This window comes from Cheilinus undulatus, linkage group 12 (assembly GCF_018320785.1).
Source record: "Cheilinus undulatus linkage group 12, ASM1832078v1, whole genome shotgun sequence".
NCBI classification, from domain to species: domain Eukaryota; kingdom Metazoa; phylum Chordata; class Actinopteri; order Labriformes; family Labridae; genus Cheilinus; species Cheilinus undulatus.
Genome location: NC_054876.1, coordinates 28,219,933 through 28,244,055, shown reverse-complemented (window position 1 = coordinate 28,244,055; position 24,123 = coordinate 28,219,933). Strand labels below are relative to the sequence as shown.

Genomic DNA, 24,123 nt, shown 5'->3' with positions numbered 1-24,123 from the left:
CTGTTATCAGCATCCTACAGGACAGAACCGTTCAAATTCAAATTCAACAGGGAAAAGCAAAGCATTAATGAATTCAAAACAGCCACAAAAATGTTTGTCATATGCATATAAATCAATCTCTTTTTCTCTCATCCCCACCCTATCGCTTCTTCTCAGTAACACACACACACACACACACACAGAGGCAGCAGCATCCTAAGCCAGAGGCTCTGGCCAGAAAAGGGATTACGACATCGCTTACTTTGGAGGACCACGGCTGCAAGCAGTTGGCATAGCAACGGACCAGGAAAGCCATTTCTGCAGGAGGGAGGGTGCAAGCGAGGGGAAGTTTCCCCTTGTTCACCAAGAGATAAAAAAAAAAAATAATTAAAAGAGGACAGCAATGGCTGACGCCGGCTTCTTTGTAGCAAGATAATTGTCCGGAAGGTTTTTAATTGTTTGATTTAAATCCTCAGTCAAGTCTTGATTTGGCGCAGAAAAGGTGTCAAATTTGGTTTGGTGACTGTCAGATGTCGCAACAGAAGGAGAACTCAAGTCCAGGGAAATCCATGCATTTGTCCAATTTTTCTTCTTCTATAAAAGCATACAAAGGAAATGCATTTAAGAAGCTAGAACCCCTCCTAATAAAGCTCCGGCACTGAAAATCTGAAGAATATTAAAACTTCCATCAGCACAGAAATATTTCAGAGATCAAGCCATCAAACTTCAAATCCAAATTGAGCAGATCAGTCTGTTTAAAGTTCAATGTAGACACTCAGTGAGTCATTTTTGTCTTCTTTTATACTTTCCCTCTTTAGAGAAACAGAGCTGAGAGTCGGTGCTGGATAAAAAAAAAGGGGCTCGTCTGTGTATCTGCAGACCCCTGGGAAGAAGCCTCTTGTCTGGCTTAAAGTCATTCAAACAGTCCCCTCAGCCTCTGAAAGCCTGAATCATATTCCTGCAGCTCTCTTTTCTCTTCAATCACTGTCCACGTCCGTCAAACTCCTTCTTCTGTCTCTTTGCAACTCTTTCTCTCCCTACAGAGCTCCAGCTGTGCAGGTGTGTACCCAGTGGTGCAGCTGCATGGCAGGGGCTAGTGATCCCGCTTCCTTTACCCTCGACTTCAAGCTGTCTTTTCCCCCCGGTTAGCGCTCACACCTCATGCCGGCATTCCTCCTCCCCCTCCCGCCCTTGGAGAGAGAAGCTACCGTGGATAGGATGCTGCGCCGGAGAGAGCCAGCCGCTAATGGGGAACGGAGGAGGGAGAGTGAGAGCGAGGGAGGAGGGAGAGGGGAGGAGAATCCAGCTGAAAAAGAATGACATCACCTGTGCAGTGAGAGGGAGAGAGAGAGGGAGAGCGAGAGAGAAAGAGAGGATGGGATGTGGCTTGTATGAAGTGAGAGCAAGCAGGGGAAACTGCATTAGATGGATTGGCTGCCAAGCAGATGTGGAAGAGAGAGAGAGAGAGAGAGAGAGGTGGACAGGAAGAGAAAGACAGAGATAGAGAGGAAAGAGAGGGTGCATCTTCATTGATTGGCGGGTAACATAAAGCTGAGTGTATTGAGGCAACCCCCTCCCCTTTTTTGAGCATAAATTACTTTCAAAAAAAGGAGGGGGGGGGGGGTATAAATCACAAAGCCCCTATCAGATTCAAAGACAGACGCTGGCTGTATTTTGGCAAATGCAAATACATGACAAGAGACGATAATGGGTTTTCCCCCCTCCAAAAAGCACCCGTCTGGAGGATTTGCGACACAGGGGATTGGATTTGACATGTAAGAACACCACATTACAGATGCAGATAAATCTCTCTATATATTACAACGCCAAGCATAATACTGGGGTAATAAATGTACTAGGCTGAGAAATGTGTAGTTGTAAAATATTAGAGGTAGACCGAGATCAGACAGCAGATACAGATAATTACAGAGTGTGGTTTATCCACCACCAATGAAAGTCAGGCCAACAGAGAATTATATGAACCTGTGTTTGACCCTTCAGCTTTAATCACATAAGATATCAAATAAGAATAGTGTAGAAATGGTGAAAAACAGAGCTAAATATGTTTCAATGTAAAAGTTTAAAATGGATCTCTATGCTGCAAATATCAGAAAATTTCTATTTCACTGAATTTGACTGCTACTGTTGACAAAAAAGTGATTTTTTTTTTACCACAGTTTAACAGATTTACCTAGCATGGAGGTGATCAATATCATAACCTATTTTATTTAACAGCTATTTTATTTTAGCCCCAGTACCTAGCTCCTGTTTGAGTGCCAGTTCCTTTCCTCCGTCCTTTATCGTTATTTAATCCACATTTGAAAAAAGCCAAACTGTTAAAAAATGAAGCCTCAGTTGGGAACCAAACAACTAGCTCTACTGAGCTGAGCCGAATGATCTGGATCTCTGAAAAGAGACGGATTTCCCATCACAACGAGCAAGGCTGGACAGAGCTAAGCTAAGGAAACACAAGTGTGTTGAGAGTTAAATGTGCTAAAACATGACATGTCTGTACTGAACTAGCGCTCGTCTAGGCTAAGAAAGAGGCTTTTTTGAGTCCTGCCTGCTACCTTTTGTCTGACTTTATAAAAAATTTTGCCTGTATATTCCACTACTTCAGAACACAAAAGTAGCTTAAAAATGGAAGATTTTTATACTCTGACACTATGAATGCTTGGTATAGTCATAAACAGCTCAAATCATGGCCGTTTTGGTAGTGGTCACTATTTGCCCCTTCTGACAAATGTTTAAGAAGATGTTGGTGAAATTCAGCTGAAAGAAATAACAAAATCTATTTTCTTGAAAATCTTGTATCAACTCAACACCTTTAAATTGATCTAAAGACTAGAGAAGAATTAGTTATTTTACATTTAATACTATCTAAATCTTGCAGTCAAAAGCAGCAGTTTTCAAACCTATTTTACCAAAGCCACACCTAAGAACAAGCCAAAATCAAGCCTTTTCAGCACGTGCTTCAGGATTTTCACTTGATGTACAGTTGTAGTAATAATACGGCACACCAAGAAACTTGCCACAGCACACAGTTTGGGAAACAGTCCAGACGTTGTCACGCTTACTTTATAACTTCAAGTATTTAACAAGTTTCAGTACTGTGTGCTGTCAGAAAGAGATACAAAGTGTTTTTCTATGAGTTGGCATCCATTTCTAAACCATCTGTCATAACAGCTCCCATAAAATTATGTATAAAGTTGAATTATTTACTGGTAGTATGCAGGGACTTAATGTTCTGCTTTACTTGGTAATCCAGAAGAGGTAAAAGCTGCACACATTACAAGTCAAAAAACCTTCAAATTAATAATCTCCAATAATGACTGACAGACTTTACATATTGACAGTTTGTTTTAGTGCCATGTCTTGTGGCCTTTGTTTCTTTCCTCTTCTGCAGCCTGTGTCACATTGTGTTTGAGTAACAGATGAGAGACGGGGGGATGAATTGATAGCAGAGACAATAGGATCTGTCTGGCTGTTTGAACGGCTGATTCTCCTCCAGCAGAGGAGAGATTCAAGCTCTTATTACCAGACGCTTCACCCTCTCTCTTTCTCACTCTCTGACCTCCCTCCCACTCCCTCCGTATATCCTCTCTCACTCTTTTTTTTGCCTGTCCCCATTCACTTAAAAAACCCTAATCTCTGCATCTCCACCTTCATCATTTTTGACTCAAACAAGCTATTTCCTTTGTCTCCCTGCCTCAGCATCTTGGCTGATCATTGTCTCTACATCTCTTTGAAAAATCCCCTCGTCTTTCCTTTGTTATCAGCTGTTCATCTCGCCGTCTATCATTCTCCTGCTCTTATTTTCATCCTCTTTTTGCTCTGAACCAGAATCTCTACCCTCATTCTCCTCCATAAGCGTGACAAGTGTGTGTGTGAAACGATATGCACCTCCCGATTAGGAATGACATCATCTTTTTATCCTGCAGCCAATCAGATGCAAGCACATGGAGCCCTGCCTTCGGAGAAGTGTTATGTACACAAGAGAGAGAGAGAGGAAGTGAGGGATAGAAATAGACACAGAGATGGATAGATAGAGAGAGACAGTCATAAAGATAAACACAGATAGATGCATTGAAAGTGAGACATAAACAACAAAAACAAGAGAAATTTTCATGTGTGTGTGTTTTTCCTAGTGTGAACTATCTGCAGTCTTCTCCCTTTTGCATACTACTCCGCAGCACTACATCATCCCCCTGCCCCGCTGTCAAAGCCCCAGCCCTAATAAACCTGCATGCACACACACCGTACACCCAAAGCAGCTGCTGCAATTGCTTTCTCAAGAAAATCACAAGTTCTTTAGTTAATCCTGCACTTTCCTGCAGCAACACAGGAAGGCTGCAAGAATTACAGCAATCAATCCACCAGTACCAACACCAAGTAAGTATAATGGTTGAATATTCACAGTAAAGACTGCTAAACTGATAACCATCAATCAGCCAAATGCATTAACTTTCTTCATATTTTGCTTTTCTTTATAAATGATTGAGGAGACACATTCATCATTCAGCACTTACTATTTTAAAGACCTACTGGCACGTGACTGCAGAAAAGTAAATCTCTGCAGCACACTCATGTCATGTTTCAGGTTTGTTAGATCTGGAGGAAGAAATGACTGCACATGCTGCAAAAATTAACAAAAAACAATTAAGATTCATGAACACTTTTTAACACTTTAACGTATGGGTACTTGGGTCTAAGAGGAAAAGTTATTTGGAATAACATGATAACATAATATATTATCATGTTTATTTCAGCATCTTTTGAAATCCTCCTCATTGCACCTTTGTCTTTGGTAGTTTCAGTTGCCAGTATCTAATATGTCGTTATTTCCAACAAGATTGATTAAGTGGAAACATTTAGGAACAACAGCGACTCTGCCATGAAGTAGAAGACCAATAAAATCCCAAAGCTGGGTCAAAGACTGGTGCATGGAAGTTTCCAACCCTTTGCTGATTTCATACATGAAGAGTTCTGAACTTCCACTGGAATTAATGTGAGCACAAAAACTGTGCAGTGGAGTGGGTTTCCATGGCTGAGCCGCTGCACATCACCAAGTCCAATGCCGAGTGTTGGATGGAGTGGTGTAAAGCACACTGACACTGGACTGTGGAGCATGTTCTGTGGAGTAAGGAATTATGCTTCTCTGTTTGGAAGTCAGATGGCTGAGTCCTGGTTTGGTGGATGCAGAGAGGACATTACCTGCCTGACTGCATTGTTTCAGCAATGATGTTTGGTCGAGGAGTGATAATGATGTGGTGTTTTTTCAGAGTCTGGGCTAGACTCCTTATCTCCAGTGAACGGCAAGCTTAAAGCTTCAGCAAAACCAAGACATTTTGGGTAATGCTATGCTTCCAACTTTATGGCAACAGTTTGGGGATGGTTCTTTTCTATTCAAACATGGCTGTGCCCCAGCACACAAAGCAAGCACTATGAAGACAGGGTTCTACAGAATGAACAGGGACCCAAAAAACACTCCAAAATCTTGTGGAAAGCCTTCCAAGTAGAGCCCAAGACAGCCCAAGATGAACACAAAGATATATCAAGTTGTATCAAAGCTACTGACATGCATTCATACATACAGTGCTTAACAAATTTATTAGACCACCTTTCATATTTGTCTCAGAGACCATCCAGCATCATGAAGTTCTTTAATGTGGACTCTTTAATTTTCAGTGAGCTCTCCACGTTTTACCATTTTGAACAGGAATGAGGAATTTCAAACTGAATTCACCCAAATTTGAGCCGGCTCACTGGGCTTCTCTGAGAAGTCGGAAATTAATCAAGCATAACATTCAACCACTAAAACTCATTTTTTCTTCAGGAATGCAAGTAAATAACTATAATTTGACATATTAATCAAGAAATAATGTGCTTTATTATTTTTTCAGTTTTTTTGTAAATCAGTAAATTAGAAAATTCATGGATAAAAATAATAATGATATATTAGCATTAAAAATATCATTTGGGTTAAAGCGCTTCGACATATTGGTGTATGACCCATTGCAGAAACATAAAAAATGATTTTGGTAATTGGCAATGCTGTTAATTTAGGGCAGCTGTGGCATAAACCTTACTTTGGGTGGTGGTCTAATAAAATTGTTAAGCACTGAATTTGTTTACATTATATTGCTCATGTTTTTAAAGGAAAATAAAATGCAATTTTCAAAGTAATGATAAAATACAAAGTATAGATAACACTGTTCCACTAGTCACTGTGCAAAGCTACCTGGATGTATTTTAAATTCAGCTGATGATTCAACTAATATAACTCCAAACTGCCACAAGAAGCATATTTTAAACATTATATGATACATATAGTGACATGTGGCAGCATACGACTTGGCTCTACATCATTTGAATGAAGAGGTTATTTAAGACTGATTTGCATAAGATGTCTCAGTGGACTGTTTACTGAAGCTTAACGCTCGGCACTGTGGGATCTGTCTGTAAGAGCACGGATATCAGGATACACGTCACACAGGAAACACTTCCTGGAACAGCGTCTCTCAGATGGAAGGCGTCTGTGAGCTGAAGTTTGTGCTGAGGAGAGTCAGGTGGTTATGGAAGAGACAGAGAGATCAGACCTGAGGCTACAAATTAAGACTTAGGAAAAGTCAGTAAAATAACAGGGCAAGAACATGAGAAAAACTGAAGATAGATGTAAGAAAATTAACAGCATGAAGAAATAGAAACAAAGGAGAGAGTGTTCATGCTGTTATTGTTAAAGAAAATCTTGAGAATCTTTTGTAAACATGGTGCCAAATACAGGAAATGAGACGGTTATGATTAAAACGCTGTCTGACAGAAAGACTGGCACACACCAGATAATTTGCAGCGACTAGTTGCTGCATCCTGTCTGTGTGTGTGTGTGTGTGTATGTGAGTGTGTGGTGTGTGTGACACAGCTCAGTGATTGCTGAGCGCGCCTGTCTCTCTTTTGTCACTTGGCCTGCTGCTGTCGGGACAATCACACCCCTGGGACAGCACACACACTAATTTGAATAACCTCACATGTCTGCACAAAGTGGCCAACTGCATTCTGTGTGTTTGTGTGTTTCTATAGATGTGTATGTGTGGCTTCTGCCCCCAGCTAATCAGCTCTGCCAGGCTAATTAAAAAGAGTCAGCTGACTAAAGCCCCTCTAGTTCTGTTACACGTGGATGTGCATGTACACAAACACACAAAGAAGTCCTGAGCTGTGAGGCACTTCATTCCTCTGCTGGGTGGTCGCACTGTGATTTCAACGACTCGCAACGACCCTGGTTCTTTTTTTACAGCACGGCTAATGAGGGAGAGACAAATAACGTTGGTTTGGTGCATCACACATCTTTGTGTTACATCAAAAGGGGGAATGGATTTTGGCATCATTAAAGTTACTGAGAAAGAGACAGGAGGCAGAGAGTGGAACATGTCTGAGTGCAATTTCTGATTTAAGTTGTATGGAAGCAGAAACTGAATTAACAATTTTCCTTTATTTATTTGGTAAGCAGTTTTCTGTGTCTGCTCTATATGTTAGAGGAAATGGAAAAATACAAAAGATTCTTTGCTGTGATATTATCATAATTTGTATACAACAGATTTTCTTTATTTTGTGTTGATGTAGGTTACCCTTTGCGGAGAGTCTCTGATGTACAATGTTAAAAAAGGCTGTTTCCCCTGCATGCTGTAGAGCCTTGGTTCTCAACTCGTGGGTAAGGACCCAAGAGTGGGTCTCAAAGCTGTTTTCAGTGGGTCGTGGATGTGTGCTTGGGAAAAAAATGTGGCATCAAGTTTTTGATGTGCTTTTATTTTGAAGGACTTGTTCCATCTCAAGTCTAAATTGCTCCATCTTTCATTCAGAACACTTGGTTAGGATTGAAATTTTTAAGAAATTTGGGTCAGATTCATCCAAAAGAAGGAGGTGGTGGGTCCTGATTCTAGACCAGTGGTTCCCAACTGGTGGGTCGGAACCCAAAAGTGGGTCACGGAGCTGTTTCCAGTGGATGTGTGCCTGGAAAAAGGGGCAAAAAGTCTATAATGTGCAGAAGCCCCAAAGTCAGGGGTTCACTGTACAAATTTCATCTGATTCAGGATATGAATCAGGCTACGATGGCCAACCACGACCCAGTCACAGCCTGATCAGCTGCTCTCGACTGGTAAGAGGGATTTCTGACATGCTTTAAATTTTGGTCTTACGAATCCACACACTCCCACAGTGAGAGCAGAGCTCCGAGCAGAATCCTCAACATTGGGATATTTTTTCCTTTTGAAAACCATCAGACAACATCCTAAATCACCATGAAAACAGCAGGAATTACTTTCTAGTGAATTGGCCATATGTTTTTTATACAAACACCATTACACACCTGTAAATGGGCATACGTCCAAATACGGTGCCTCCATTTTTCAAACTAAAATTGCAATGACTCCTAGAAATCCTCTGCAAACAAAACCTATCATGACATTTAGCACTACTACTTACCGTTATAATTTGTCTGCTATTAAAAGCCTTAAATATTGGAACATTATACTCATGTTAATGTTGCAGTTTGAAGATGGTTGAGCTGTTCTTTAAGAGTAAAGAGGCGGAGAAAAATCTAATAGTTTCCTGTGTACATGTGCTGGAGTAAGTCTTGTTTACAAAAAAAGTCTGTAGACAAAGACACAACTATGTGAAAATGCTGACTGCAGCCATCTGATCATACACACTCAGACTTTGTGTGCGTGTGGGTGTATGTTTGTGTGTTGTTCTGAAAGACAAGACAGGAATTCCTGCCATTTTAGGCAGCCCTTCCCTTTCCAACTTCTCCCCAAAGACTGAGAGATTCAGGCCCAGAGGAGACTGAGAGCATAAAACACAGTCACAATATTTCCCAATATGAACCAATCAAAAATATTTCAACCTTTAACAGATGAAAATCTCTACAAGTTTCTTAAAAACTGGGTAAGTGGTGTTTAATCTGTCACACATTATGGATAAACTGGATCGTCTTCAATAGTTAAAAATAACGAAGAGGGTCAGGACCTGATATAGATTTTTTGTAACTGAATGAGACAGGCATTCAAGAGAAAAAAAAAATGAGAGGAAGAGTCTGTGTACAAAAAAATGTAGACAAATAGAAAAGGAAAGGGAGGTGGGTTTTGAAGAGGGGAAAAGGCTGCCAACAAGATTTCACGAGGTGAAGGAGAGGTAAGGAAGGAAGCGTAGAGGCTTTGTTTTTCTCAGGACATAGGTTTTGTTTTGGAGCACAACAACACCCATTTATTCCCACAGTTAACAAGCCCAGATTAACCTGCTGTAGCCTTATAGAAAGTTTGACAGAGATCTGCAGCTGCCTATTGAAACCAAATTTTTGTGAACTTCACAGGAATTTCAGGGGAAGTCTTGAAATATTTTTGTAATTACAATTTAGGAGACAAAAAAAAAGCAAGAAGCAAAATCTAGTCTGAAATGTATTCATATGAATGAAGACTATAATGAATGCATACTGTGTGTCTGTATATCTGCATATTTGATGTGAAGGTTGGATAGAGAGAAAGAGCAGGGAGAGGTGAGACAGGAGTGCAGGAGTGATGGCAGAGGAAGGAGGAGTGAAGAAGAAGAGAGAAGTAAAGAGTTCAACGTCGTTGTCATCAGTGCTGCTGATGTAATGCCTAAAATTAGCTGCAATAACAGCCGCAGATAGTGCCCCACTGGTACACTGCGCTGCCCAGAGTACTGTACTATACGCACACTTGAGCACATTGCACTTCAGGATGTCTGCAGGCTCTAAAAGAACATTTAAAGAAGATATAAGTGCAAGACAGGTAAAAAAACAACAACCTCTGAACCATCACTGCTAATAACAAGAGAAATGAAAAATAGGTACTCCGTACAAAACGTACTGTTCTTTTTCAGCAAAGAAAATACAAAGGAATATCTGTTTTGAATATTCAATTGCACCAATGGAAACTGATAAAAAGGAGCTGTCACTGCATGATAAAAATAACATCTTTTGTTTTTCTGGCTATTTTTAGACCTGCAGAGATGTTTGAACATTCTTTTTTTTTAGGGGCGAAGTAGGCAACAGGAATCCAGCAGCACAGCTGGAGCACCACTGCATTGGACACTAAGGCTTTAGGTTTCATTGGGTGTTTGAAGGCATCAGTCCAAGGTGGAGCTGAATATTTTCAGCCTGAGTCACAATTCGGGGAAGTAAACAATTGATTAACACATGATCACTCTAACAGAGCAGGGCGGCTGTTTGGATGAAAAACATTTTGGTCTTTTTGCTCCATGCCAGTTTTCTGATCTACAGCTTTCCCCTTATTTGGTTTACCCCTCTAAGTGAAGCATGTGATGTAATTTTACCAAGTTAATGCAGGTATCTTTCCAAAGCCAGCTCTTACTGTTCACCTTCGACAAGAGCGCCCATAAGTGGGGATAAAAGTGAGAGCTTTCTGGGGCCCTGCCAAATGGGGGAGCCATGGAGGAGCAGAAAATCATGGTCCATTGTCAAGTTGAGCTGTGTGATATTCTATCACTGACCTGAAGAACTCTTACCTATGGATTTTATTTATAGCTGTTGTCAAAATGTAAACCACTTTTCTTACAACAGAATTACATTTTATTTAGGTCATGTTAACATTGTAGATCGGCAAATTGGACTAACCCATGTCAGACATGAGGATACCAGAAAATAAAGGAGAAGAAAGTGAGAAAAATTAAGTGGAAAAATAATTAAATCATTTCGAAATCACACAAAAATGGGCAACAAGTGGCAAAATCGGTTTCAAGTGGTAAAAAAAAAAAAAGGAGCAAAACTTGATTTAAAGAGGCACAAAATTTGTGAAAATGGAATTAAAGTGGACAAGAAGTGGCAAGATGGGTTTAAAGTAGCAAACATTGGCAGTTAAAGGTTGCAAGAAATGGGCAGAAATGGGTTGAAGTTGGAAAAAATAGGCTAACATGGTTTATAGCTGTACAAAAGTGGACAAATTGTTTTAAAATAGCAATAAGTGGTTAGAAAGGGTTTCAAATGGCAAAAAAGAGGCTAATATTGGGTTATAGTTTCAGAAAAGTGGAAAAAATATTTTTAAGTTGCAGTAAGGGGCAAGAATTGGGTAAAAGTAGCAAAAAGGGTTAAACATCGGGGAAATGGCTAATATGGGTTAATGGTTGCACAATAGTGCCAAAAATGGGTTAAAAGATTCAAAAAATAAGCTGCAAAAATTGTTTAAAATGGGCAGAGATAAGTGGCCAAAAAGGAAGGCAAATTGGGTAAAAAGTGGCAAAAATGTGTTAAAAGCAGCAAAAACATGGCGATGATGTGTTAAAACTGGCAAAAAGATAGTAAATATGGGTTAAAAGTGGCAAAAATCTGAAAAAAAGGGTTACATCTCTTTGTCTATAGCTAAGGCAACACAAAGTTAAGATAAAACAGCATTTCCATTGTTGCAACCGCAACTTCAAATCACTTCAGAAACCAATGAGTGACATATCTGAGACTATGTCCATGTTGTATACAATTCATGCTTCAAACACAAGATCATTTTTGTGAAAATCACAGCCTCATTATTACACGTCACTATCAGCATTTGGATAAAATACCATACGATATGTTATCTACTAATATAGCATCAGAGGTTTCACATCCTCTCTTTTCTCATTGCCTATAAAACAACAATAAAGCCAGGTTTCCATTTTAACCTCCATCATATTTTTGAATCCACTGATTTTCAGCCAAGTGATCTAAGGTTGCAAGGGGTATGAGCAAGTAGTGACCATACAGCATGTTGAATGAAGAAATCAAATCTGAAACTACCTGGGTCTAAATTAGTGTTCCAGTTGGAATTCTCAGACAATTGAAAGCAAGCTTGCAATTTGCAGGCATTGGCATGTAAGCAGTTTTTAGAAAACAAAACCAAAGGTCCATCATATTTCTATCCCTGCTCAGAAAACATGATGTTCAACACAAAAAAGCAAAAAAACTCTGTCACGAGAGCTTTTGGCTCAGAGGTGGTTATCACATAAGGCAGCCTTAATGAAAGTCGCACTAAGTTAAAACAGTGTCATGTGCTTCTTGCAAGTATAATCAACCCTATTAGATCCATTCCTTCGTGCACTTCCCCATCCTTGACCTCCCTCCCTCTCCTGTCTTTGCCCCCTGTGACCCTGCCTCTCTCTCACCCCATCCTTCCTGCCTCCCATTACATCCTAGCTGACCTTCACACAACCTTCACCTTTCTACCCCCTCCCTCCATCCCTGAACCTCCACCGCCCCTTCTGGTATACGCCCACTCATTTTTTTTTATTACCTGTCTACCCCCATTACCTTCCTGTCTTTATTTCACCTCTTTTTCTCCTCCTACAACCTATCATCACAGTCAACTCTTGATCCTTGATTCCATCCCAATCTTTTCTTAATCAATGATTGCTTATCCCTCCTTTACTTCCTCATGACAGTTCTTCTAAAGAGACAGCTTAATTTTGCTCCATTTGGATACCTTTCTCCAGATTTTTCATTACATGTGACACATTATATAAGTGTCAAATTTGCTGCCCATTCTCTTATCTGGCTCTTTTTCTATTTCTGTCACTCTGCCCCTTCATTCTGCCCTTCTCCTGTCCTGCCTCCTTTATTTTCCTTTGATTTGTTAAAAAAGAGATTAGTGATTCGCTACACATCAGGAAAAAATGGAGAGGACATTTGAGAAGGGTTGACCTTCAAGATTTAAGAAGGCAAATTCCATTTCCTTATTTTGGCTGTGGAGTCATATCTGGAAGTCATGGTCGAAATGTTAAACTTGAGCTTAATACAGTTATTTATTCACAAAATCTGTGACATCATTTGCATACGTAATACTGGAAACTATTATTATAATCATTTGATAATAACAACAAAATGAAGAGGGGAAAAGTGACAACTATACAATGCACTACACTTTACCGCAGTTTAAATGAACATATAGACATTTATGTTCATCCCCCTTTCTCCCAGGCTCTCTACATTTCTGTCCCTGGGGTCCTGCTTGGTCTAGCAGCAGCAGAGCTGAAGGCCTGTTGGGGTTTATCTGGCCCTACCTGCATTGTGATAGAATGAGACCAGATGAGCTTAGAACAGTCTCGATGCATTAAAGCAGCAAAGGCCTTTAAAACTGAGGCAGCCCACATAGTTATAGCTCTGCAGCAGCACAGGGAAGATAAATGACAAGACAGAAGTACATAAAAAATACATTCTGCGTGTATTCGCTTTTAAAAAGCACAGCTTTTAGTGATGAAAAATACACTACACAGTCAGACACACCCAAAAAAAACTAGGCACATAGCAAAAATATGCAGCAATACTGGCACACAGGTTTTATAAACATGCTTTCACACACACTTTTTTGACAATGGAACTAAAGCCAGGAATATTACAGGAATGTTAACAGCTTCGTCATTTCATGATGCCAAGCAAAACTCCATAAAACTGACCAACACAAGTGAATATTTTCCAACTAAATCAGCACAGGAAATCTGATTTTTTCGACAAATCACCACTGAGGCTGGTGCACCACGTTTCCCAGGATTGTTCACTGATTAGGCTGACTTTTTAAACATAAGGTTCAGAACAGTTTTTACCTTCTAACACAGCTGTGAAAGCCAAACTTCTACCTCATTTCAAATCTACCTGAACTATTTGTCAAAAGCAGCAAGTAAGAAAGCATTTTCACATCCTGGTGACCTTCACACCTAAAGGTAGACTGAAAGGTTATGCAGATTTGTGAAGTAATTCTGCAGTAGATTCCACACAAGGTTGACACAGCCATGACAAAGCATCCTGTATGAGTCACATTTATGTCATGCCCACTGCAAGATGAACACAACCTTAAAATTTAACCTGATTATGAGCAATGACGTCAGAGTAACTTGAGTAACCTGACTGCATTATGAGCGCAATCTCATCCAAAAGAGCTGCAGTTGCAAGAAAAAGTATATGAACCCTTTGGGATTTCTTGGATTTCTGCATAAATTGGTCATAAAATGTGTTCTGATCTTCATCTAAGTCACAACAATAGACAAACACAGTCTGCTTAAACTAATACTGCACAAAAAATGATATGTTCTCATGTTTTTATTGAACAAAACATGTAAACATTCACAGTGCAGGGTGGAAAAAGTATGTGAACCCCTAGGCTAATGACTGGTTGACCCTCCTTTGGCAGCAATAACCTCAACCAAACGTTTCCTGTAGTTGCAGATCAGACCTGCACAATGGTCAGGAGGAATTTTGGACCATTCCTCTTTACAAAACTGTTTCAGTTCAGCAATATTCTTGGGATGTCTGGTGTGAATCGCTCTCTTGAGGTCATGCCACAGGATCTCAATTGAGTTGAGTTAAGGACTCTGACTGGGCCACTGCAGAAGGTGTGTTTTCTTCTGTTGAAGCCATTCTGTTGTTGATTTACTTCTATGCTTTGGGCCTGAAGCAGCAAAGCAGCCCCAAACTATGATGGCCCCTCCACCATATTTCACAGTTGGGATGAGGTTTTGATGTTGGTGTGCTGTGCCTTTTTTTCTCCACACATAGCATTGTGTGTTCCTTCCAAACAACTCAATTTTGGTTTCATCTGTCCACAGAACATTTTGCCAGTAGTGCTGTGGAACATCCAGGTGCTCTTTTGCAAACTTCAAACTTGCAGCAATGCTTTTTTTGGACAACAGTAGCTTCCTCCGTGGTGTCCTCCCATGAACGCCATTCTTGTTTAATGTTTTACTTATTGTAGATTTGTCAACACAAATGTTAGCATGTGCCAGAGACTTCTGTAAGTCTTAGCTGACACTTTAGGATTCTTCTTCACCTCACTGAGCGTTCTGCGCTGTGCTCTTGCTGTCATCTTTACAGGACGACCACGCCTAGGGAGAGTAGCAACAGTGCTGAACTTTCTCCATTTGTAGACAGTCTGTCTTACCATGGACACATGAACATCAAGGCTTTTAGAGATACTTTTGTAACCCTTTCCAGCTTCATGCAAGTCAACAACCCTTGATCATAGGTCTTCTGAGCTCTTTTGTGCCAGGCATGGTTCACATCAGGCAATGCTTCCTGAAAACAGCAAACTCAAAACTGGTGTGTGTTTTTTATAGGGCAGAGCAGCTTTAACCAACATATCCAATCTCATCACATTGATTGGACTCCAGGTTGGCTGACTCCTGGCTCCAATTAGCTCTTGGCGAAGTCATTAGCCTAGGGGTTCACATACTTTTTCCACCCTGCACTGTGAATGTTTACATGTTTTGTTCAATAAAAACATGAGAACATATCATTTTTTTGTGCAGAATTAGTTCAAGCAGACTGTGTTTGTCTATTGTTGTGACTTAGATGAAGATCAGAACACATTTTATGACCAATTTATGTAGAAATCCAAGAAATCCCAAAGGGTTCACATACTTTTTCTTGCAACTGTATATGACACCACCAGAATGTCTCCCTACAAAGAAACTAGTACTTCATGATGAACATGAGAGTACAATAAGAGCTGATTTATTTTTTTATGAATGTGATAACAAAGTGCCGAAATGACTACACCGTATTCAGGCAAAAATGTCTTCTCTCCTAAGATTAACATTCAATCTTTTAACCCTAGAAACAAAAGTTGATAAAGCATCTTCAATACTGAGTAAATGTATGATACCGTGGTTCTTGTTTTGACTATTTGTTGTGTATGTAGTTTTGACGGAATTCCAAAAATTATAGAGGAAAAAACAGAATTTGGAAAACCAAAATCAGATTTTGGACCCTATTAATGGTGTCCTCAGGCAGCCTATTCACCACATCTACGCCTTACTTCTGCCTCGATTCTGGCCCCAAAGTTCTGCAGAGTACTGTACAGTATGCGCTTAAATTAAATAAAAGCAGTAAACATATTCTTGGCATTAGGAAACACCAAGGAAACCTTTGAATAAAGCCCTGCTGATTAATTTCTTTCTTATTAAGTTGAACTGCCTTGTTTTTGAAAATGGTCCAAAGGTACACTGTTGAAGAGCACCTAAAATATCTGGTTGTAAGCACAGTCACTTTAAAAGAAGTAGTGGAGATTTTTATGTCTTTTATAATTCTGTTTAAGCATCTTTATCTTTGGTGTTGCATACAGCATATGCTTTGGTGTATGACAGACTTAACTATCTTTCTGTACATTTCACAGGCTGATAAAGAAGAATACGCAAACAAAATCTTTCTATTTTACATATTCCTTCCTGAGGACCTTTTACTGATGTTTAGGGACATGTTGTTGCAAAGCTGTCTTGTGACTTTTTGTGTGCACAGATTCCAAATCAGTGACCAAAAACATTACAACACTGGTTAGGTTTATAAACTTAACTCAAAATCTGCCCCATGACACCAGATAGGTGAAACAAACGTGTTTCGAGGGTGAGAGAAAGAAGCAGACGTCAGACGTTTTGGTCCATAAGACAGGAAGTTAGCTAACCACAGACGTTGCAAGAGACGTGGTGCTTCCGTTATGTAGCGGCACTGGATTGCTACAAAACAGCAGAGAGGATGCTGCTTCATGCTCTCAGTGTTTCCACTAGAAGTTCAAGACTCATCTGGCTGCCTTTCACACAGAAATCTTTACAGTGTGTACATGTATGTCTTTAATCACACAGGGTATTGGGAGTTACTGACATGTAAAGTATCAATGTATTAAACAGCATAACATTACTCTTTTTTGATTTTATTCTCGTGCTATGCACACTGAACTCTCCTGTACAGATGGTTGAACCTGCCTCATGTTAAATTAATGATCCTGGGGGGGCCATGGAGTAGCCTGGCAGTAACAGCTCTCTGAGCAGGTTTCCCCTGCCCATGTGGGGTTGGGTTCATCTATCTGCACATGTCCAGTGAGAGGAAGACAGTAACCAAGAGAGGCATCTGATGTCTTAATGAAGTGACTTTCTCTCTGTGTGTTGTGTCTGCCTCCATACCGTGTGAATATGTGAGCAGTATGAGGCTGTCATTAGTGAATCCTGGTGGTCTGCTATGGTAGTGAGAGAAAGCATTGTCTGACTCCTGCCCTATACTGGAGGAGGGATCAGGTTTCTGGATCAATACAAAACCAGAGTTATCAAGGAGGACAAATGAGGTAAAATCAAATGATTAAACTCCTGATCCAGTTTATGTGTCTCAAGCTCTAAATTTTAAAGAAAAAGCCTACAGGTCTACCTATTGCAGTGATTTACAGGCTGACACTTCTTTATTCATACACTACAAGGATATCAGAAATGATACATTTTCTTTCCATGTCTACATCATTTCTTACTCTTCTCTCAATTCATATAGCTTCAGGAGGTTCATTCACTCCAGAGCAAGCTATTAAGAGAGAGAGAGAGAGAGCAGGCACTAGTGCCCACCAGTGATAATGGATTACTGATGTCATTATGGTTTAATAAGGCTTCTAAACAACATTCACTGATCCACTGCCAGAAAAACAGCTCTCTGTGAGCATGTGTGAAGTGCATGTGAGCAAACAATATACATTTATAGTGCATGTACCTCACTCTCATTAGCAATGCATCATCACAAAAGGGCATCCTCCTGATATACTAGGAAAAAGCTATGACCCCCCCCTCCCTAACCCTAATAAAAGTTTATTAATTACAGAGAGCAGGAATGTCTTTAATGAATTACATAACCCATAAGGCAACTAATGCATTTCCTTTAATTTCATTTAAGACAAAAACACCCCGGCAGGCAGACACATCACTTTAACTTGCTGCTTTCGTAAACTTTATTTCAGAGAAGTATTTCGATTAAGTCTTGTATTTTCTCCATAGCTCAACTCAGACAGAAAGTCAAACGACAACCCAGCATGGCATTGTGAAAATCCCAAGTTTTACTACAAGGATATTTCGGTACTAAGTGGCTGCAGCTCTGAGAAAGCCAAAATTAGACCTCTCTCTTTTTACCAAGGGAAGGTACAAAGAAAGGTCTGGCACGCAGCAGTGGCTGCAGAGTAGAAGAATGTGCTACAATATTTATGTTGTTAATTTTCAACATTTGGGAAGAGTCTTTTCGATTCACTATCAAAAATACAGTCTGGATTTCATTTTAATTTCAATACAACCAAATTTGGACATAAGACAGTAAAGGGATTTTTTAAAGCTCTTTCCTCTAACATATATTAAGTGGAGATTTACTGTGTCACATCACCAACTAACACACCCATAGTTTTTTGTCTCTAAAAACAGCAATCAAAAAAACATATTTGTCTCTGTTTTTATTTGAGAAATGTATGACATTATGTTCTGATTTAATATATGGAAAACCAGAATGTTACCGTCAGGTGTCGTCCAAAACACGTATGTTCTGTCAGATCAAATGTCAAACAGTATCATTTAACCAAGCATGTTTATCCCACAGTAACCCCTGCCACCCACAGTGACATGTGCATCTGTGTGGCATCCTCAAACTGACCTGCTTTTCTCAACACTGTGTCAAAACAACAGGTGCATGAACCAGCAGTGACACGCACACACACATGAATGACAGACACATCAACAGAAAAACTCCTCATATATGTGGAAATAAACACAAGGCAGGACAAAGGAAGAAAGGGAGGGAGGCAGTTTTTATGTTGTCCTACCTGGTTGTTGACATAATCCTGCAGAAATGTGGAGAGCCATGAAATGAAAAAGAAACAAGATGCAGTCATAAAGATGCAGCGTGCAAAGTACAACAATAGACCAGCACATGAATGTCTGTAGGTCTGTATTTTCTAGAATTTTTTATTCTTTATTCTTACTTGAGAAAAAATTAAACCCAGCTATGAACCAAAAGATTTTTTAAAATATTAACTGATTTTGAAAATGTGAGACCCCAAACCAGGGGTGTCCAAACTATGGCCTGGGAGCCAAATGCGGCCCGCGGCTCATTTTTGATCGGCCCGCAGCAAATTCTTGGCATAAAATGAAATATGGCCCACATTAAAACATGAAGCTTGTGCTTAACTGTATTGTACTTCTTGTTTTCAACACAAGGCAGTGCTACCACTTTAAATCTATAAACATACATTTTGACAAGAAGATATCTTGATTAATTACATCCTCATGGATTATCAAAGCAAAGAGCAACACCAGTAACTTTTCAGGGGCAGAGCCAGTGGTAGCCAGGGCTAAAAGGGGCCCCCTGAAATCTGACTGGCTCCCAGAATCCTGAAAACGACTCTCTATTTGCCCTGTCAGCCATTAACTAGCCATTTAGACATACTCAATCCCTAAGCATATAATAACAAACAATGGATTAGTCTTACCAACTTTAAAATCTTTATGGTGGGGAATATAAAAGTTGCCCCACCATACTAGTATATTTATGTATGTAGCCCTTGTGGAAAAAGTTTGGACACCCCTGCCCCAAATAGTCACAGAGTTACTATGATGACCACTCAACAGTCACATTGTGTCAGAAAAAACTACTTTATTCCAATCTTATTATTTTTTACATTCAATCATTCATTCCTGTACATTGAGAGCAAAGCTAACAGTAAGCTCTCTGCTATAACCACTATAGTAGCAATTTCAGTCCAGCTCCTCTCATTCTCTCAAACCACAGGGAAATATGGCAAGAAAACCTTTAGACCCATCTGAAAATGGGGTCTAGCTGACTTGTTGGAAGGGGGGGGTCTTACCCAAATTTGCTAGACTATATTTCAGTATGTGCCCTGCTTAAGTACATCAAGGGCCCCATTTAATCATTTAACACTGCCCAGGAATATTAAAAGCCATAGTACAATAATACTTTCCCCTAATTTTGCCAAATTTGTCTCTAGCTCATCCTGCTCAGTTATCTTGCTCAAATTTAATATAGGACTTTTAATTCTATGTATTTCAAGGACATTAGTGCTGTCCCACATGGTTTTCTTGGCAGTCTGACCAAATAGTTAAGCTTAAAATAAATGCATTGATAAAAATGAATGTGTAGGGATTTGGTGATGCCAAAGGATGGAAATGTAATTTTAAAAAGTGCAACAATCACCCAGAGACTCCAGAGTCATACAGGGTCATCGGACGACACTTTAAGCTCTCCATTAAGCCCCTTTGTAACACCTCAGGGAGCTTTCTACGAGCTGGTAAATGTGCGCATGTGGGCTAAGAGTGAAGTTAGTGTGTCTGTGTATGAGTGAGCACCCTTTCGTGTGTGGCAAAGCGTGGCTTCTGGTGATTAGTCAGAAGTGTAACTGACACACTGCTGGCCCCTGTGATTCTATCAGAGGGAGGGAAACTGAAGATCACAAAAAGGACACTCACAATTTCAATTTTGGTACTTTTCTAGACTCATTTTGCTCAAGAAAACTCATGTCACATAATCACATGGCTTTAATAGTGAGTAATTGGAATTTATTTGGTTACATAACAATGTTTTTGATGTTTGCTTCCTCTGTGAACTCACAAACAAATTTACAGGTTTTACAGCACAATCAAATCCATTTAAACTACCCAAAAAAAATTTTTTACCGACTTAATATATTGAATACATCTGGTTATTTTTCACCTAGGGTCACCTGTAACTGCTGCCACTTTAGTCATAAATCAGCCAGTGTGTCGGCAGATGTCAGAAACTTCCGAAGGTCCCTCATCAGAACCTCTGGAAATGGCTTACTGCCGGTAAAACAAATAAAAGCTGACCAGCCATGCCTGCTCAGTAAAAGACACTAACATGAATATGCAGACAGTGTTACTGTGTTTGGATACGTTTTTGGTTTCCATCTATACAAACTAATCTCAAATGAATATGGACTTTAAAGAAGTCTGGCATACAGTAAACTGGTTAATCAAAACATCTACAGTGACTGTAAAAATAAAAATTAAATTAAAAAACAGAGGTTGAGCATTATACCTGACCTCTGCTAACAGTGATGGTGTTTTTCTCTTACCGTGCTGTAGCTGGCGGGCTCCTGTCCGTCTGTGATGAGTTCCCGCTCCCCCCGTGGGTTGACCCTCCTGAAGCGCCTTCTGGACCTACGTTGGGATCCCTCCCTTTGCAGAAAACTGTCGTCCCCTTCGCTGCTGTTATCCACCTGCAACACACAATCAACACCCTCCTCAGAACAGCACCGTCTGCGGGATTTGCACCCACAAGCTTCAGGGCTGTGGGGACAGCCAGAAGACTGATCCTCACTGTTTGAGACCGAGGAGCTCGGCTCAGAACAGCTACGTTTCAGAAGGTCAGACTTCTTGACCTTAACAACTAAGTTTATATCTGTAAATTCCAAGATTTGGTTCTCAGGTTCTTGTTTCTGGTTCTTATAATCCAAATTTTGGTATTCAGAGTCTCTTAAGTTTGAATTTTGTTCCTTTGTACATGGCTCTGATGTTTCCGAGATGTGGCCCTGCACCTCTGCTGGCTCCTGGTTGAACATCCAGTTCTTCCACAGGGAAGAGAGCCGGTGCCAGCGGAGCACACTCATCTGGACACGGCGACGGGCACAAAGCAACACATAAAAGCAGGAAATTCCAATGGAAGGAAGGGAAACAGCGGGGAAGCACTTCTTCAGATGAGTCCAGTAAATATGTTGCAACCAAAAGAAAAAGTCCAAAATCCTGAGGGATCCCGACACGCTACATCCTCTGGGGCAAGAATCCAGAAAGAACAACAGGAACAAACCACATTAGATAAACACAAATAGTGGGGAGAAAAATCAGGAGATGGTCTTCTTTTTGTCTTTGATTTGGAGAGTGTTGTCCTCTGAAGCCTGAGGAGTTCAAGACAGAGTTCAGCTGCTCAACACGTTGCATACTGACGCTCTTACTCACATGCTCTGCTCCGCTCGCTCTCGCTGTCAGACACGCGCACAGAGCAAACACTGAGCCCTCAGTTTCCTCCAGGAAACCGTGAATACACAAATATCCTCGCAAGGCAGAGAAAAAAAACAGCACAATACACAGATTCCGGCCATACAATTCATTCCCCTCTGGGCTCTTTGTGGTGGACTGTTGATGCAGGAGGAATTTGTTTTCTCTCTCAGTTGCATAATGTTAAGTGAGTCAACAGCCTTGTTTTGTCAGTGATGACAATGTATTTAAGAAGTTACTCAACCTTATGAAAATTAGTGATGCACCGATCCACTTTTTTCAGTTCCGATCTGATTCTGATAAATATGTGCCAATACCAATACTGATTCCGATATATATATATATATATATATATATGTATGAGGTTACATGAGGCTGTAGTAAACCACCAAGCTCCTCTTATTAAAAAGCAAAAAGAAATACAAAAATGAATTGAATTTAATTGTATTCCAAACAAATTTATTTGAACTACTACTAAAAAATAAATATCAGCATTATCTAAAAAACAACAACTGAGTGTAAGTTATAAATCCTAGGGTCCATTCAAATAGTCCAAAAAATTACCTCCTAAGTCCTTTCCTATTCACTTTCCTTAACCCAGACGAAAAATGTCACAGGGTTAATGAAAGGTGGGAGTAAGAGGATAGGAATAGAGAACTGTGGTGATTAAGGAATCCAACTGCACTTTCCCCTAGGCGGATGTTATGGACGTGACGTGTGTTATTTGTGTAAAAACTACAATTTAACTTGATGGACTACAAAATTCGCACCCACCACTGAACTTTCTAAGTCAATCCGACTATATGAATAATGTTCAAGTCATTTTATTTCACAACGATATTAGATTGTTTTGCTAAAATTCCCTACCTATCTATTTTTTCTTTAATTCTCTCGTCTCTGTTAATTTTATTACAGAGTCTACTCTGGTTCCGTCTTCCTTTCAGCTCGTCATGTGAAAAGCTCTATAAATCGCGTCTTCCCTTTGTAATTATGATGATAAAAATAATATTCACAATATGGCTACATGCCGACTTTATCACTTTAATTGGTTTTGATTTACAAACTTATCACATTTACTTTAATATTTCAAAATAGCAAAACAAATACAGTTTAAAATACTGACTGATTGGTTTACTAGGCTATTTGAATTAAATGGAAATGAGAAGAAATGAAGATGTGATCATAAGTTGAAAGACAAAGTTTTCATGCCTGTAATATTCCTCTGTTCATCCCTACTCCCTTCCGTTTATCACGTGTATTAAACGCTTGGCTGAATTATCGGGGCTAGTAAAGTTACAGTCAAGTTATTCACTTGTTCTAATGAGCAGTCAACAGGTGCGTCACTTTAAATGAAGTTTACGCAAAGAACTGTGGGTCATCTTTTCATCTCCCCTTTGGTAAAGCATGGTCCAGTGTTTCCTAGGCTAAAGGAAAGGAAAGAAAATAATGAAGCTCCTTTCCTTTTCAGTTGGAGAATTCGAATGGCCTTTATCATGGCCGACAATAAAATACTTCTGGGTCGTTTTACTCAGTTCGGAACCTTCCTAAGCAAAATGGACTTTTTCGAATGGACCCCCTGTCTATAATGTTCTTTAATGAACCTCCCGCCACTAGAGACCGCTGTAGCTTCAGTTAATGGCCGCAGCCTTCTTCTCTGTCCCTTCACCGGATATAGACAATGAGAAGGACGGCGGTGGCTAACAGCTAACCTGTTAGCATATAGTAGGAAGACCATAGTATGACAGTTTTCCAAAGCAGTAAATGGAAATAAAGTGGTATGTGGGCTGTCGAGGGGTTAAGCACCCATATGACTACTAGTGAAAAGAGGCCAAATATCAAAGCACGATATTAATCTGCAAAGAGGAACAAAGGCAGGCGGCGCTAGCTTTTAATGCTAGCGCTGCCCGTTAACAGGCTAACATCACACCCACTCTTCTTTGTGTTCTCTCATCTTTAGACTAGTTTTGACCCTTCTAAATATAGATTTACATTTAATCGACTATGTAATAATACCACTAAGAACATCCTTAACTAATACTAGCTCAGTTACACACAGACTCTCTCGTGTTAGACTGCGGTGCGTTCATGGTCTACCACAAACTGTATGATGGATTTGGATCGGTCACTTGGATCGGCGCCGTCAGTCAGATATCTGATCTATTAATTACATCCATATTGGACTTGATACCGATATTGGATCGGATCAGTCCCATCCCTAATGAAAATATGTTTGAATTTAAATTTCCTTTAATTTTTCTTTCACTTTTTTAAAAATCTCACTCAACTTTGTCCTTCTTTCTCCTACATTTATTCATAACTTATAGCTGATAGCTAAATGCA

The 24,123-nt window shown here is 39.9% G+C and overlaps 1 protein-coding gene across 8 annotated transcripts in view; it reads right to left on the bottom strand.

Moving 5' to 3' along the window:
- The window catches only part of LOC121518508 (rap guanine nucleotide exchange factor 6), a 211,753-nt gene that overhangs the window by 94,448 nt on the left and 93,182 nt on the right, over positions 1-24,123 (bottom strand). For 3 of the 8 annotated variants that reach the window (XM_041800853.1, XM_041800857.1, XM_041800855.1), the window contains 2 exons: positions 20,865-21,008; positions 18,579-18,596 (listed from right to left, as the gene is read on the bottom strand). The exons of 1 other annotated variant lie outside the window; for it this stretch is intronic. In XM_041800853.1, coding sequence (XP_041656787.1) covers positions 18,579-18,596; positions 20,865-21,008 — 162 coding nt within the window. Of the gene's footprint in view, positions 1-241; positions 323-18,578; positions 18,597-20,864; positions 21,891-24,123 lie in introns of those variants that run through there. 4 more of the 8 variants (XM_041800850.1, XM_041800851.1, XM_041800852.1 and 1 more) reach the window with 2 other exon arrangements.